A 17903-nucleotide genomic window follows, 5' to 3' on the forward strand; every position below is an offset into this window, starting at 1 on the left:
TCGGCTGCGAAGGATCTTTACCCCAGCACTGCCAAGACCACCACAAAACCATGGCTCTGAGGGTCTCATCTACACGGTTTGTGAACACTTCAGAAATCAGTGATTCCACCACTGCCTAGGGCAGCCTGTTCCAATGCTTGACCACCCTCTTGGTGAAGAGATTTTTCCTCATATCTAATCTAAACCTCCCCTGATGCAGCTTGAAACCATTACATCTTGTTCTATCACTTGTTAATTGGGAGAAGAGACTGACTCCCACCTCTCCCCATCCTACTGTCAGGCAGTTGTAGAGCAATAAAGTCCCCCCTAAGCATCCTCTTCTCCAGACTAAATACACCGAGGTCTTTCAGCTGTTCCTCATCACACTTGTGCTCCAGACCCTTCACCAGCTTTGTTGTCCCTCTCTGGACCCACTCCAGCACTTCAATGTCCCTCTTGTAGTGAGAGGCCCAGAACTGAACACAGGGTTTGAGGTGCTGCCTCACCAGTCCCCAGAACAGGGCAATGATCCCTGTCCTGGCCCTGCTGGCCACACTATTGCTGATACAGGCCAGGATGCTGTTGGCCTTCTTGGCTGCCTGGACACAAGTTGGCTCATGTTCAGCACTGTTAATCAGCACCCCCGAGTCCTTTCTACCAGGAATGGTGGCAAAGTTAGAAGCTGGTGAAGGATGGGATCTGAGGAATGCAGGTAGCAGAATGGCGATCAGAGGAGCACTGGGACTAGAGCAAGGGAGCAAACTGTCGGCAGGAAAACTGCTCTAAGGAATTAGTTATGGTGAAATATAAAATGGGCCTGGAAAAAAATCCATAGCATGGTCCTGAGGAGCTCCTTACACATGTGTGTGTGATGGCCCTGAGTTACGTAGTTATGTGCTGTTCACCGCTGCAGTTTTGACAGCTCAGTGCGGAAATGCATGCAGCACGAATGCGGTATTGGGGAAACCGATGGGACACGACAAGGCGTCCCTCACGGTCTTAGCGTTACCTTCTTGCCTATTACTCCACTGGGACCGTGAGTTCGGGGGGTTGCCTAGTATTTTTGCTCTCCCTTTGTGTGTTCTCAAAGCGCCTTTTGGGGGAAGAAGTCATTTCCCCATCTTTACCTGTTCTCTGGACTACAACCTCCTGCCTGCTCCGGCCCGCCTCGGGGCCGGTCGAGTCACCGCTCCGCATTAAGCGCCGCCAGGCCGCGCCGTCCACCGCCGAGCTATCGATCTGCTCGGGCGGCTCCTCACCAATCGTGACATCAGCGATCGGCTACAAAGCCGCGGCGTGTCCGTCTCTCCCGCTGCCTGCCGGGTGGTGCGTCCGGGCGCCCTCTGGACGGCGGAGGGAGACTCAACCAGCTCCGTGGAGTGGCGGGAGTGTGAAGTGTGGCCGGCGAAGGTAGCGTGGTCGGCGGAGGTAGAGTGGAGGGCTCTGGCGGAGAGAGCGGGACGGGGAGCGGAAGCGCTCACATTCACGTGCGGGGCCGCCGGAGAGGCTCCCCCTATCGGAGCCGGGCGGGACGGCAATTGTGGTGCAGGGGAGTCACGTGGCGTCAGGGTTTAACTAGTGGTTTAAACGTTAGAAGTAGTTAATAACCTTTAAACGCACGGTGAGGTCCGGCAGCTCTTGGTACGGGGCAGAGATCACCACCGCTTGTTTATCTCTTCCACGGTACGCCATGTAGCGTTGCGAGGGCCAGACAAGGGCTCCTGATCATCATACAGCAGTTGACAAGCGTGTTGTAGAAAGCTGTGTGTTAGGCCATCACCAGTGGTCATCAGACCTCTGCAATTATATTATGTATACTGCCTCGTCTTAAAATACCCAGGCTACTTGTCAGAAAAATGTACAATGACAAATTTGGGCCAGGATTTAAAGCAGCCTTAGTTTTTTTTAAAAGAGAAGCCCTCTTTAGTAAGTGCTGGTTTTATCTTTTTACTTTTTAACGCCACTGTGGTGTACTTGTGCTCCCATGGGAAAAAGCGTGTGTGCATTTTCTCTCTTATGAGGAGAGACTGCAGGAACTGGGCCTGTTTGGTCTGGAGAAGAGCAGACTGCGAGGGGATCTCATTAGTGCATGTAAATATCTCAAAGGTGGGTGCCAGGGGGATGTTGCCAGATTCTTCACTGATGCCCAGTGACAGGACAAGGAGCAGTGGTCATAAACTAAAACACCAGAAGTTTCACCTCAACATGAGGAAGAACTTCTCTGCACTGAGGGTGGCAGAGCACTGGAACAGGCTGCCCAGGGGGGTTGTGGAGTTTCCCTCTCTGGAGACATTCAACACCCACCTGGACACGTTCCTGTGTAACCTGCTCTGGGTGGCTCTGCCTTGGTAGAGGGGTTGGACTGGATGATCTCCAGAGGTTCCTTCCAACCCCAATGATTCTGTGATTCTATGATTTGATGATCTTAGCAGGAGTGCATGAGCCCAGCATCCCTGTATGTTCCCCATGCAGCTCCCTATGTATTTTACCAAAGACCTATCAATGCTCAGTTGCCCTTTTTATGAGGCAAAAAGCAGTTTGTTGCCTGTTTGAAGAAAAACTCTTGAAGCACACTCCTAGTCTGTTTAGAGAGGATATACTATTTGATCTGCAGTGTGCTTGGTGGTACATTTCTGCAGGTCAGGCACACTGCATGCCACACTGACTGCTTTATTACATTTATATGCAAAAGTTCAAGGTAGTACAATGTAGTTACAATGATCGGGCTGTAATCTACAGTCACTGGCTCTTACATTCTCTCATCTCTATTTAAAGACACAGTATGGATTTATTTCACTATGCCTGTCCTGTGAGTAAGGCTGTCTGTGGGCAAAGGTCTCTTACCTTAAGGGGGAGTGATTTTTAGTATTATAATGAAGGCAGTCCACTTCAGGATACCTCCAAAATCAGTTTTATTGCCAACTTGTCACTAAAGAGTTATGCATCCTTCATCTGAATGTTATTATCCTCCTCTGGGGCCCCTTAGCCTTCTTTCAGTCAGTCATTATCTACCTAAACTAAGACAGTTGTTCTTCTAAACCTCAACAGATATATTTACATTGTTTCTTCTGGGGTAAATTTTGACCTTCCTGCTGTAAATCCAGGATCAAGGTGACCTGCTGAAGCCTGTCATAGGTGTTGGCAGAGCAAAACTGCAGCCTCTGCCCTGCTCCTGTGTGCCAGATGTGTGTGATCAGACCAGCTCCCAGCCTGGCAGATGCTGAGGCAAGGCAGAAGGGCTGCAGTGCAGTGTTGCAGCATTTCTGTTTGGCATGGCCCTCTTGTATGCCCAAATTACTTGTGCCCTGCTGCCATCACTCCACATGCCTCATGGTACCTGAGATCTGGTAGGGTTATCTTCAAAGGAGGTGGTGGTGGGGTACATCTTGCTCAAACACAGCTGAGGTGCTGTCCCCTGATGGTCTAAATAACCCAAAGCTCATGAAGGGTAGGTTGAGGTAGAAAGATGAGGAGTCATGCCCAAGATATGTAATTACCTTGATACGTGCCTTGGTGGCAGAGCCAGGAAGGCTGTCTCGACTTTTGCTGAGAAAGGTTGGACCAGATGACTCTTGAGGTCCCTTCCACCCTGGTGTTCTATGATTCTATGACTCCTGTTCTGAGTTTTCTAGACCATTTTGCCTGGCAAAAAGATTGAGATGGCAACATCCTTAACAGAATAGTGATAGGGCATACAGTTACAGGTGAACATAAACTTCCTCCCTGAGATGACTGAAGCTGTTAGTACTCATTGTTGATACCTCCAGACAGCTGGTGGTTAAAGGCGTGGGGAGGAGTTTTGCAGCAAAACCAGAGAGTGCCTTGTAGTCCACAGCAGTGCAAAATCATATTCATGAGCAGCTTAAGCTAGAATAGTCCACTAGAGGCAGTCATAAAGTGAGTGTATTTCTATGCCCTGTCTGCCATAACTCATGATTACAGAGACGGAAGCTACATCCATCTTTCTTCAGGGTTGAAAGTAGGCTTTCATTTAAAAAGCAGATTTTAATTGATTTAGTGTAATTGTGACGTTTTCCACATTAGCTGCTTTATTGATATGTTTGTGTCCTTTTTTTTTTATCCCAGTTACAGGAACGTGCTTGAAGTGATTGATTTCTACCATGTTCTCACAGTGCTCATGGCATCTGTTAAAGATTGCAAAGCTTCAGCTCGGAAGTCTGAATTTAAGTCTGCATTTACAAAACCACAGAAGAGCTTTCAGCAAGTCACTGCCTGAACGTCGAAGGAAAGTAGTAGTTACAGGTATTGGCTTAGTGTCCCCTCTTGGTGTGGGGACTGAGTTTGTGTGGAAGAACCTTCTCCAAGGAGACAGTGGGATTGTAGCACTCGAGGGGGAAGAATATGCAGGCATCCCATGTAAAGTGGCTGCTTGTGTGCCAAGGGGAAATGGGGAAGGTCAGTTCAGTGAAGAAATGTTTGTATCAAAATCAGAGACCAAATCCATGAGTTCCGCCACTGTGATGGCCATTGGTGCAGCAGATCTGGCAATGAAGGACTCCAGCTGGTCTCCCCAGTCTGAAGAAGATCGCTTACGTGCTGGTGTGGCAATTGGGATGGGAATGGTTCCACTGGAAGAGATTTCTGATACAGCTGCTTTATTTAAAACAAAGGGTTATAACAAGGTCAGCCCATTCTTTGTCCCAAAGATTTTGGTCAATATGGCAGCAGGCCATATCAGCATTAAATACCAACTGAAAGGGCCAAATCATGCTGTGTCAACTGCTTGTACCACAGGCGCACATGCTGTTGGAGACTCCTTTAGATTTATTGCCGCTGGTGATGCAGATATCATGTTGGCTGGAGGGACTGAGGCTTGCATTAGTCCTTTGTCCTTGGCTGGGTTTGCAAGAGCTCGGGCCCTCAGCACGAGTTTTAACTCAAGCCCTAAAATGGCCTGCCGACCATTTGATTCACGGAGAGAAGGATTTGTAATGGGAGAGGGTGCTGCTGTGTTGGTCTTGGAAGAGTATGGACATGCTGTACAAAGAGGTGTTAGGATATATGCAGAAGTTCTAGGTTATGGACTGTCTGGTGATGCTTGCCACATAACAGCACCTAATCCAGAGGGAGATGGTGCATTCAGGTAAGAACTGTATGTTGATTATGGTACATGCTTCATATGCTAATTATAGTGAATACATTTGTTTCTGTTATTGCATGCTTTTCCTAGAGAAATGCTGTTCAATCTTGAATTAGTATTCCAAAAGCCAGAAAATGTAACCTGAAAACTGAAAGAACATCTGGTAAGGTTTTGCCCCAATTTTCTTCTTCTAGTAACAAAGTGATGGCCAGTTCTTGCTAGAATCAGCTTTTTTGCATATAGTTATGAAAACTTTCTGAATGTGGAAATATTTTGTGTTTGATGCCTACAGCTGTTCACATGAAGTGATAAAGGAAACCTCTTTTTTAAGATTTTTGTGGTATGATAGTACCTTTTTCAGGTTCTCCTTTGCACTTTGTCCATAGAGAGGAGAGACCCCACTGTAAAAGCAGGTTGTGTCATTTGTTGTGTTCTGAAAGGAGAATAGCATTCCTGAAGAAATCCCGAGTGATGAAAACTGTAGAGCGCTTGTAGGATTTAGTTTGTTAGAATAATTACCATATGTGTAATTAGCATTAACTGTGGCTATTCTTATTTAGAAAAGACTTGAGCTCTTCGTAGGGAAAGCATTTAGTTCATATGCTGGTGCTACAAGCATGTTTAAATACTTCATTCTTGATGCAGCTAAGAGTGTTGGTGGAGGGGCATAACAAATGGACTTTAGCTTCATCATTGTTACTTTCATCAAAACCAGTTCACAAGTAGATGATATTAATTTGTTATCATTGACCTAATTAAATTGTCAGTTAAATTACGTATGTAAGTTTGGGAGCTTTGTGTAGGCTGAATACTACTGCTGACACTGGAATCTTTAGTAAAGATTTAGTTTGCATTATTCTGAATGTATGTGAGTAACAAAATTCAATACATCACTGCACAAATGGATCAAATTCCTGCACGGTATTGTAAAGGTGTGTTTGCATCTTTGTTGGGTTAACAGATTTTCCAAGAGGTGTAATATACCATGTTTTCCCTTTATGCTCTGTGATTCATACTTAATTGTTCTGCAGACTTGGGTGTGAGCTGAGTAATCAGCGGTGTTGTCTTTCAGATTTTCAGGCTTGTTTACCCTTGAGATGATATGGCAGCATATTGTAACAGAATTTTTCATGTGTTTTATGATCGCAGTAGCATATAAATTGAATTCACAGTGGGAAGTAGTTCAAAATTAATCTTGGCATCTAAAAATGTTGAGCTTTTCCACCCTTGAGATGAGATAATACATTTTAATACAATTTTCAAACCAGTATTTTATTACTGCCGTGGTATATGGATTAAATCCATGTATATGCTTCTCTTACTTCTCTGGGGGAATTTTATTTGCTGCATCAAAAAGAATCAGGAGAATCTATTTTTGACATCTAGTAACTGACTGTCCCGGGTTCAGCAGCAGCAGTCACTTTTTCTCCTTCTTAGTAGCTGGTGCAGTGCTGTGGTTTTGACTTTTGGCCTGGGAATAATACTGATAAAACCAATGTTTTCAGTTGCTGGTCAGAATGTTTACCCTGACCAAGGACTTTGTGAGTCTCATGCTCTGCCAGGGAGGAGGGGAAGCCGGGAGGAAGCAGGGACAGGACACCTGACCCAAACTAGCCAAAGAGGTATTCCAGGATCTCAAACAATTGAGGGACGATCTATCTGATTTATCCAGCTCCTCACGTGTACCAACACACGTCTCAGCTATTAACAAAAGGCGTCCTATTGTTTGAGAGAGAAGATATAGAAGGTATACGCCACGGGCTACCCTATGGTCTTACCTGTGGGATCATGGAGAAGACATGACGAAGTGGGATGGAAAACCTACTTCAGCTTTGGAGGAACGGGTGCGTGAATTGAAAATAGGAACAAGGGTCAAGGCTGATCATCCCATGAGAGCTGCGGCTTCAGTCTCTGGCGAGCAGGTTCCCAGATGGAGCGGAAGAGCTGATTTTACTCTAGCTCCTGTGATAACGAAGAATAATCCCTTTCAACACGACTTAAGTGTCCAACGTTGTGATGACTATTAGAGGGGCCCTGCCTCCAGCCAGGTGGAGGTAGGGGACAATCGGATTTACTGGACTGTGTGGATCAGATGGCCTGGCACGTAAGTCCCACTGAAGTATAAGGCTCTAGTAGATATGGGTGCACAGTGTACCCTGATGCCATCAAGCTGTCAAGGAGTGGAACCCATCTATATTTCTGGAGTGACAGGAGGATCGCAAGAGTTGACTGTACTGGAGACTGAGATCAGCCTGACTGGGAGGAAATGGCAAAAGCATCTCACTGTGACTGGTCAAGAGGCTCCATGCATCCTCGGCATAGATTACCTCAGGAGAGGGTACTTCGAAGACTCAAAAGGGTACCGATGGGCTTTTGGTATTGCTGCTTTGGAGACTGAGGAAATTGAGCAGCTGTCCACCTTGCCTGGTCTCTCAGAGGATCCTTCTGTTGTGGGGTTGCTGAAGGTCGAAGAACAACAAGTGCCAATCGTGACCACAACAGTGCACCGATGGCAATATCGCACCAACCGAGACTCCCTGATTCCCATCCATAAGCTGATCCATAGACTGGAGAATCAGGGAGTGATCAGGAGGACCCACTCACCCTTTAATAGCCCCATATGGCCAGTGCGAAAGTCTAACGGAGAGTGGAGACTAACAGTAGACTATCGTGGCCTGCATGAAGTCACACCACCATTGAGTGCTGCCGTACTGGACATGCTAGAACTTCAGTATGAATTAGAGTCAAAGGCAGCCAAGTGGTATGCTACGATTGATATTGCCAATGCATTCTTCTCAATTCCTTTGGCAGCAAAGTGCAGGCCACAGTTTGCTTTTACTTGGAGGGGTGTCCAGTTCACTTAGAACCGACTGCCCCAGGGGTGGAAACACAGCCCTACCATCTGCCATGGACTGATCCAGAATGCACTGGAACAGGGGCAAGCTCCAGAACACCTGCAATACATTGATGACATTATCGTGTGGGACGATACAGCGGAAGAAGTCTTTGAGAAAGGGAGGAAAATAATCCAAATCCTGCTGAAATCTGGTTTTGCCATAAAATGGAGTAAGATCAAGGGACCTGCACAGGAGATTCAATTTTTGGGAGTAAAATGGCAAGATGGACGTCGCCAGATCCCCACAGATGTGATCAACAAGATAACAGCAATGTCTCCACCAACTAATAAGAAAGAAACACAAGCTTTCTTGGGTGCTGTGGGGTTCTGGAGAATGCACATCCCAAATTACAGTTCGATTGTAAGCCCTCTCTATCATGTGACCCGGAAGAAGAATGATTTTAAATGGGGCCCTGAGCAACAACAAGCCTTTGAGCAAATTAAATGTGAGATAGTTCATGCAGTAGCCCTTGGACCAGTCCGGAATGGGCCAGATGTAAAAAATGTACTGTACACCGCAGCCGGGGAGAACGGTCCTACCTGGAGCCTCTGGCAGAAAGCTCCAGGAGAGACTTGAGGTCGGCCCCTCGCCTTTTGGAGTCGGGGATACAAAGGATCTGAGGCCAGCTATACCCCAACTGAGAAAGAGATACTGGCAGCCTATGAAGGGGTTCAAGCTGCTTCGGAGGTGATTGGCACTGAAGCACAGCTCCTGGCACCCCGGTTGCCCGTGCTGGGCTGGATGTTCAAAGGCAGGGTCTCCTCTACACATCATGCAACTGATGCTACATGGAGTAAATGGGTGCACTAATTACACAATGAGCTCAAATAGGAAATCCCAGTCGTCCAGGCATTCTAGAAGTCATTATGGACTGGCCAGAGGGCAAAGATTTTGGAATGTCACCAGAGGAGGAGGTGATGCGTGCTGAAGAGGCCCCACCATACAATAAACTCTCAGAAAGTGAAAAGAGGTATGCCTTGTTTACTGATGGGTCCTGCTGTATTGTGGGAAAGCATCAGAGATGGAAAGCAGCCTTATGGAGTCCTCGATGACAAGTTGCAGAAACTGCTGAAGGAGAGGGTGAATCGAGTCAGTTTGCCGAGGTGAAAGCCATCCAGCTGGCCCTGGACATTGCTGAACAAGAAAAGTGGCCAGTACTTTATCTCTATACTGACTCATGGATGGTGGCAAATGCCCTGTGGGGGTGGTTGCAGCAATGGAAGCAGAGCAATTGGCAACGCAGAGGTAAACCCATCTGGGTTGCTGCACTGTGGCAAGATATCGCTGCCCGGGTGCAGAATCTGGTGGTGAAGGTACGCCATGTAGGCACCCATGTACCCAAGAGTCGGGCCACTGAGGAACACCAGAACAACCAACAAGTGGATAAAGCTGCTAAGATTGAAGTGGCTCAGATGTACTTAGACTGGCAACATAAAGGTGAATTATTTTTGGCCTTGTGGGCCCATGACACTAAAGGTCATCAAGGTAGAGATGCAACATATAGATGGACCTGTGATCGAGGGGTGGACTTAACAATGGACACTATTGCCCAGGTTATTCATGAGATTATAATCTGGTGGCAATTACAGAGACATGGTGGGACAGTTCACATGACTGGAACGTGCTCATAGATGGCTATGGCCTTTTCAGGAAAGACAGGCCAGCCAGGCGGGGTGGCGGAGTTGCTCTTTACGCAAGACAGCAGCTACAATGTACTGAGTACTGTCCTGGCACAGATGAGGAGCAGGTTGAGAGTCCATGGGTGAGAATTAAGGGGCAGGCTGGCAGGGGTGGTACTGTTGTAGGTGTCTATTACAGGCCACCGGATCAGGGTGAGGAAGTTGATGAGGCCTTCTACAGGCAGCTGAGAGTGGCCTCAGAGTCACAGGCCCTGGTCGTCGTGGGGGATTTTAACTTCCCTGATGTTTGCTGGAAAGACTACTCAGCAACCCAGCCACAGTACAGGAGGTTCCTCCAGTGCATTGATGATAACTTTCTGATGCAAATGGTGGAGGAACCGACTAGGAGAGGAGCACTGCTGGATCTCATCCTCACTAACAAGGAGGGTCTAGTTGAAGCAGTAAAGGTTGAAGGCTGCCTCGGTTGTAGTGACCATGAAATGGTGGAGTTTAGGATCTTGTGCGGCAGGAACAGAATAGCAAGTAGAATTGCAACCCTGGACTTCAGCAGGGCAAACTTTGGCCTTTTCAAACAATTGCTGGGGGAAATCCCATGGGCAAGGCTGTTCGAAGGTAAAGGGGCCCAAGATAGTTGGCTAGCATTCAAGGACTGCTTCTACCAAGCTCAAGATCAAAGCATCCTAACATGTAGGAAGTCAAGGAAGGGAGCCGGGAGACCTGTGTGGTTAGACAAGGAACTGCTGGGTAAGCTCAAATGGAAGAGGAGAGTTCACAGATCATGGAAGGAGGGGCTGGCCACTTGGGAAGAATATAAGGCTGTTGCCAGATGATGTAGGGAGGCAAGCTAAGGCCTCCTTAGAATTAAACCTGGCGAGAGGGGTCAAGGACAACAGAAAGAGTTTTTTCAAATATATGGCAGATAAAACCAACATCAGAGGTAATGTAGGCCCACTGATGAATGGGGTGGGTGCGCTGGTGATGGAAGATACAGAGAAGGCAGAGTTGCTGAATGCCGCCTTTGTCTCTGTCTACTCTGCTGGAGTCTGTCCTGAGGAGCCCCGTACCCCTGAGGACCCAGAGGAAGTTGTGAAATTGGAGGAGTTTGCCTTAGTTGATGAGGACTGGGTTAGGGAGCAATTGAGCAATCTGGACATCCATAAATCCATGGGTCCCGATGGAATGCACCCCCGGGTACTGAGACAGCTGGCTATAGTCGTTGCTGGACCACTCTCCATCATCTTTGCCAAGTCTTGGGAAACGGGAGAGGTGCCTGAGGACTGGAGGAGAGCAAATGTCACTCCAGTCTTCAAAAAGGGCAAGAAGGAAGACCCGGGTAACTATAGACCGGTCAGCCTCACCTCCATCCCTGGGAAAGTGATGGAACACCTTATCCTTGATGCCATCTTAAGGCATGTCAAGGATAAGAGGGTCATTAGGGGCAGTCAACATGGCTTCACCAAGGGGAAGTCATGCTTGACCAACCTCATAGCCTTTTATGAAGACATAACAAGGTGGTTGGATTGTGGCAGAGCGGTGGATGTGGTCTACCTTGACTTCAGTAAAGCATTTGACAAAGTCTCCCACAGCATCCTCACAGCTAAACTGAGGAAGTGTGAACTGGATGGTCGGGTGGTGAGGTGGACTGCGAACTGGATGAAGGAGAGAAGCCAGAGAGTTGTGGTCAATGGGGCGGAGTCTAGTTGGGGGCCGGTATCTAGTGGGGTGCCTCAGGGGTCAGTGCTGGGGCTGGTATTATTCAATATCTTCATCAGTGACCTGGATGAGGGAATTGAGTGCACTATCAGCAAGTTTGCTGATGACACTAAGCTGGGAGGAGTGGTTGACATGCCAGAAGGCTGTGCTGCCATCCAGCGAGACCTGGACTGGCTGAAGAGTTGGGCTGTGAAAAATGGGATGAAATATAACAAGGGGAAGTGTAGAGTGTTACATCTGGGTAGGAACAACCCCAGCTTCCAGTACAGGTTGGGGAATAACCTATTAGCAGTGTAGGGGAAAGGGACCTGGGGGTCCTGGTGGACAGCAGGATGACCATGAGCCAGCACTGTGCCCTTGTGGCCAGGAAGGCCAATGGCATCCTGGGGTGTATTAGAAGGGGGGTGGTCAGTAGGTCAAGAGAGGTCCTCCTTCCCCTCTACTCTGCCCTGGTGAGACTGCATCTGGAATATTGTGTCCAGTTCTGGGCCCCTCGGTTCAAGAAGGACAGGGAACTGCTGGAGAGAGTCCAACGCAGGGTGACAAAGATGATTAAGGGAGTGGAGCATCTCCCTTATGAGGAAAGGCTGAGGGAGCTGGGTCTCTTTAGTTTGGAAAAGAGGAGGCTGAGAGGTGACCTCATTAATGTTTATAAATATATAAAGGGGGAGTGACACGAGGATGGAGCCAGGCTCTTCTCGGTGACAACCAATGGTAAGACAAGGGGTAATGGGCTCAAACTGGAACACAAGAGGTTCCACTTAAATTTGAGAAGAAACTTCTTCTCAGTGAGGGTAACGGAACACTGGAACAGGCTGCCCAGGGAGGTTGTGGAGTCTCCTTCTCTGGAGACATTCAAAACTCTCCTGGACGCCTTCCTGTTGTCGTGGTTTAAGCCCAGGCCGTAAATTAGAACCACGCAGTCTACTTCCCCCCCACCTCCCCAGAGGGATGAGGAGGAGAATCGAAAGAATGTAACTCCCACAGGTTGAGATAAGAACAGTCCAGTAACTAAGGTATAACACAAATCACTATTGCTGCCACCAATAATAATAATGATAAGGGAAATAACAAGGGAAGAGAATAGGATACCGCCTGCCGGAAAAGAGCCTGACAGAAAAAGAGGACGTGCCCTTCCGGATAGCTCCCAGTTACATCCCCCGGCATGACATGCTATGGTATGGAATACCTCTTTGGCTAGTTTGGGTCAGGTGTCCTGTCCCTGCTTCCTCCCGGCTTCCCCTCCTCCCTGGCAGAGCATGAGACTCACAAAGTCCTTGGTCAGACTAAACATGCTGACCAGCAACTGAAAACATTGGTTTTGTCAGTATTATTTCCAGGCCGAAAGTCAAAACCACAGCACTGCACCAGCTACTAGAAGGAGAAAATCTGCCACAAAATCTGCTTCTCAAGGTCCAGGATAGTGTTCCAGGCAGTGGCGTGGGGCACCTAGATGCGCCCATGACACTTCAGGTCATCAGGGCAGAGATGCAACATATAGATGGGCCCATGATCGAGGGGTGGACTTAACGATGGACACTATTGCCCAGGTTATTCATGAGTGTGAAACGTGCTGCAATTAAACAAGCCAAACGGTTAAAGCCTCTTTGGTATGGAGGACGATGGCTGAAGTATAAATATGGGGAGGCCTGGCAGATTGATTATATCACACTCCCACCAACCTGCCAAGGCAAGCGCCATGTGCTTACCATGGTGGAAGCAACCACTGGATGGCTGGAAACATACGCTGTGCCCCATGCCGCTGCCCGGAACACTATCCTGGGCCTTGAGAACCAGATTTTGTGGCGACACGGCACCCCAGAGAGAATTGAGTCAGACAATGAGACTCATTTCCGGAATAACCTTATAGACACTTGGGCCAAAGAGCATGGCATTGAGTGGGTATATCACATCCCCTACCATGCACCAGCCTCTGGGAAAATCGAACGGTACAATGGGCTGTTAAAAACTACATTGAGAGCAATGGGTGGGGGAACTTTCAAGCATTGGGATACACACTTACCAAGGCCACCTGGTTGGTCCACACCAGAGGATCTGCCAACAGGGCTGGCCCAGCACAGTCAGAACTTTTACATATGGTAGAGGGGGACAAAGTTCCTGTGGTGCACATGAAGAATTTGCTGGGGAAGACAGTCTGGGTTATTCCTGCTTCAGGTAAAGGCAAACCCACTTGTGGGATTGCTTTTGCTCAGGGACCTGGATATACTTGGTGGGTAATGCGGAAAGATGGGGAAGTCCGATGCGTACCTCAAGGGGATTTGATTTTAGGGGAAAACAGCCAATGAACTCAATTGTACGCTGTTGCCTGCTATGTAATACTTTTATAGCCCATCAACTAGAAGTCTGTAGGGCACCAGTGACTGGCCCTGACTTCCCTCCGACCGTCGTCCCAACAGAGAATGAACTTTGATAGAACCAGACGAATTCTGCAATAAAGGAACGTTCAGCATCAGCAGGCAACGATCCAACACTGCACACAGCCTCTCCTGCCCTGAAAAACTGTTATAAGTGATGGAGCCCAACATCATGGATCGGATGGACTCAGCAGCTTTATAGGGATTGGTCCATGCACTAAGATAACAGTGCACTGAGATGAGAGTGAGGGTGTATTGAAAATGTGGGATCTGAGCATGACATGAATGGTATGGAATAAGGGGTGGATACTGTCCTGGGTTCAGCAGCAGCAGTCACTTTTTCTCCTTCTTAGTAGCTGGTGCAGTGCTGCGGTTTTGACTTTCGGCCTGGGAATAATACTGATAAAACCGATGTTTTCAGTTGCTGGTCAGAATGTTTACCCTGACCAAGGACTTTGTGAGTCTCATGCTCTGCCAGGGAGGAGGGGAAGCCGGGAGGAAGCAGGGACAGGACACCTGACCCAAACTAGCCAAAGAGGTATTCCATACCACAGCACATCATGCCGGGGGATGTAACTGGGAGCTACCCGGGAGGGCAGGCTCTCTGCTCTGTCGGGCTTGTTTTTGGTGGGTGGTATCGTATTCTCTTCCCTTGTTATTTCTCTTATCATTATTATTATTGGTGGTAGCAGTAGTGATTTGTGTTATACCTTAGTTACTGGACTGTTTCTATCTCAACCCATGGGAGTTACATTCTTTCGATTCTCCTCCCCATCCCTGCAGGGTGTGTGTCGGGGGGGAGCAGAAACTGCTGACTTGCCGACTGGCTTAAACCACGACACTGACTTCAGTTGGAGACTAATACATATGTTGGAAAAAACCTGCAGGAAAGGACAGGCAAAGCCAGACTCAGAAGTGTGGATATAAAGTGTGTTCTACACACTTGATCTGTAAATGTAAATGTGCCTTGCAGCTGACATTTAACTAAATTAATGTATCTTTCCCTCAGTAATCCTTTTTGCCTGAGTGTTGCCTCACTGTCTACTGGCAGTGGGCATCAGTGACTTCCAACCTAAGCTAAGCTGGATGCTTCTGAGGGTAGAAGGCCATACTGGAGACATTTAAATGTGACCAACAGCCTGTGCTGTCTTTTTTTTGAGCTTCCTTTTATTTACTTATTTTTCGTGGATTTCAAAAGAGTCAGTGGTCTTTTGCTCAGAGATACTTAGTTAAGCTGTGCATGCAAGGAGAGACGTTGGATTCATCTCTTTCTGTAGGAAATCTGTGAGAAAATCACAGTATGGAGCTGTATTGATCCTTCTGTGGTTTTCATAGAAAAAAGTATTTTATGGAGGCAGTCAAAGTCCACAGGTTATCAAGAGTTTAAATGAAACATACAATGTCAGAATAGAAAAGTGTGACTTTTAGTATATTTAATTTTCAATATAGGAATTTGTGCTATCTCATTGACATTTCTAGCTTCTGGGAAGCATGCTCAAGAGGAGCATGACTGCAGAATTTTTCTTTCATTGCCCAATATTTTTGTTTGATAGATTTTTTTTTTTCCAGTTCCCTAATACTGCAAATATGAGGGGAAATAAAAACTAGTAAAAACTAGGGAATCTTTTCACTTAGAATGGGAAGGGGATTTCTTAGTCCGTTGTACTGAATGTTACATTAATGCATTACTATACTAGAGAAACTTCAGTGGACAGATGATAAATTTTTGCAATTATTTCAGTTGCTATTTCAATCTCAAATGTTTGTTTGTTTTTAATTTTGCATTGAAAAGGATCTTTGAGATATTGATGTAGTCTGTGGAGTTATATCTTCTTTCTTTCTGTATTTTTCCCAACTGTGGAATTTTTAGCAGCAGGTAGCTGACTTTTTAGTGGATCTCACCACTACTATCTTTCTTGGGTGGCTAAATGTAAATGCGGGTGTGTTTAGTTATGTGAATCCATCTCTTGTAATTTACATCTTGATAAAGGATGTCATGCAGATTTTCATAGATGATAAACATTCTAAAACATCCTATACTTTTGCTTTTGTTTTGTACATGTGTTAAAAAGCCAATGGGAAATTCATTCTGTCTTCTTTTTTAATTAGGTGCATGTCTGCTGCAATAAAAGATTCTGAGATCAAACCTGAAGACATTACATACATCAATGCACATGCAACTTCTACACCTCTAGGAGATGCTGCTGAGAATCAAGCAATCAAGAGACTTTTTAAAGATCACTCATGTAATATTGCTGTTTCCTCAACAAAAGGAGCAACAGGACATCTCTTGGGGGCTGCAGGAGCTATTGAAGCAGCTTTTACTGCACTGTCCTGTTACCATGGAGTTCTGCCACCTACTCTAAACTTAGAGAAAACAGAGGCAGAGTTTGATCTCAATTATGTTCCATTAACAGCTCAGAAGTGGAAGACTGAAAAACGACGTATAGCACTCACAAATTCATTTGGTTTTGGTGGCACTAATGCAACTTTGTGCTTTTCAAGTGTTTAACTTATGCTGTGCGTGTTTTGAAAAATGACACTGACAATGATTTTCTGTACTGCCACCCTTGGTATATACTGTGCTCTTTTCTCAGCTTTGAGAATTGCTCATTTGATACATAAGAACTTTCTTCACCCTAAAATCGGTAATTTTAGAAGACAGAACTTTTTTCACTAATTTTAATAAAAGTAAATTAAAGACCTATTCTTCGTGTTGTAAAGAAGTTTTTATTCTCGAGTAGAAGAGGAGACATTGACCATTTTGTGGGTTTATTTCATTAGAACAGAGTTTTCATATGCATGTGACACAGAAATTGCTCAGAAACATTTATGCAAAAGGGAGGCTGGCTAACAAACTAGTTTCTGTGTGTTGTGTTACTTCATTAGTCATGGTGTGGAGTGGTAACAGTGAAGGATGCATACAGCATGGCTGATACATCTTCCATTTGGCATATGGAGAGAATTAGTAGGTAACCTGGTTTGTTCTGAAATTTTGGACAAGAATAGCAAGGTAGATATGAAAGTATTAAGGATTTACAAGATAGTTACACAGAAAGGAAAAAGACTCTATCCTCTGGCTGTTCTGCCAAAATGGAGAAATAGAAATAGCCAAACTCAGAAAAAGCAAAGAATCTTTTAGCCAAAAAAACCCCACCACATGCAGGAAATAAATCTGGGTCTTGTGATGAGGGTAAGAGGAAGAAAGAGAACAGGAAAATAAAATTATACCTACAGCTGACATATTGATGGTGGATTAGGTTGTCTCTTGCAAAGAACAAGTGAACAACTTCAGCTGTTCTTCTGGCTCCAGTCAGCATCTTAGCCAAGTAGTGCCTTGATAGCGCAGATGTGAGTGAAGTCAGACATCCCTATTGATGAGTTACGTTATTAAAAGACTTTTCACCAGTTCTCTTTGTGACCAGTGTAAGTGGAGGCAAAATATCTCACTGGATTTAAAATAAAGGACATATAAAGCAGCTATACTGTAAGTAAATCTAATTCTGGAAAGGGATTACTTATGGTCTATCATGAGGCTTAGCATTACCCTAGAACCTCATTATTTATACAAATGGTCTGAATGCTGATGTGGAAGAGCATAATTTTACATCTGCCGTCTTTACTGAATAGAAATCTAAAGAGAATTATGAGAAAAAATGCAGTCAGAGAATAATTAAGACTCTTTCAGAAGCTGAGCTCATACAGAACAATGCAGTCCAAAATAGATTAATGCATAATAAGCCTGAGAGCAAATAGAGTATGGGAATTTGCTGTTGGAAAAAAATACCTACAAACCTCTTATCCTGTTGATAATTAATATTAGCAATACAATGAATGAGGATGTGGACTGCATGCAGTGTAAAAGGCAGACATAAAATTCAACGTTACTATCTGCAAATTATATGCAAAAAGGAATTGATTGAGAAAATTCTGCCTCCAGGAGAAAGCCAGCATCAGGGTTGTGAATTTGGAGGGAATTATCCAGCAAGTTTCTGGAGATACTTTTTCAGGTAGCTGTAATCTGGGGTGGAATATAGGAAGACTAGGTGCTGCTGCATTATTGGGGACCTGAATTACCATCTAACCAAACTTGCCCAGTCTCGTTACATAGCTGCAGACCAGTAATTAACACTGTGGCAGAGTGATATGTTTCTGTTTCCCTCTGATAGCAGAGCTTGTGGCCCCAGGAGTGTTGGAT

At 45.9% G+C, this 17903-nt stretch overlaps 1 protein-coding gene across 2 annotated transcripts; it reads left to right on the forward strand.

The window, feature by feature from the left end:
- Positions 1 to 9: 9 nt before the first annotated feature.
- On the forward strand, positions 10 to 16217 carry OXSM (3-oxoacyl-ACP synthase, mitochondrial; the record flags this gene model as incomplete). Of its 2 annotated transcripts, none has more annotated exons than XM_080611860.1 (3): positions 10 to 76; positions 4066 to 5083; positions 15815 to 16217. In XM_080611860.1, exons 2-3 carry the CDS (start codon positions 4101 to 4103, stop codon positions 16215 to 16217), a joined length of 1386 nt encoding a protein of 461 aa, XP_080467986.1. In that variant the 5' UTR covers positions 10 to 76; positions 4066 to 4100. The 2 variants fall into 2 exon arrangements, with proteins under 2 accessions (XP_080467986.1, XP_080467987.1); XM_080611861.1 differs by lacking the exon at positions 10 to 76 and adding an exon at positions 1343 to 1389.
- Between the last annotated feature and the right edge of the window lie 1686 nt (positions 16218 to 17903).

Source organism: Psittacula echo (genome assembly GCF_963264785.1).
Source record: "Psittacula echo genome assembly, chromosome: 2".
In the NCBI taxonomy this organism is placed as follows: domain Eukaryota; kingdom Metazoa; phylum Chordata; class Aves; order Psittaciformes; family Psittacidae; genus Psittacula; species Psittacula echo.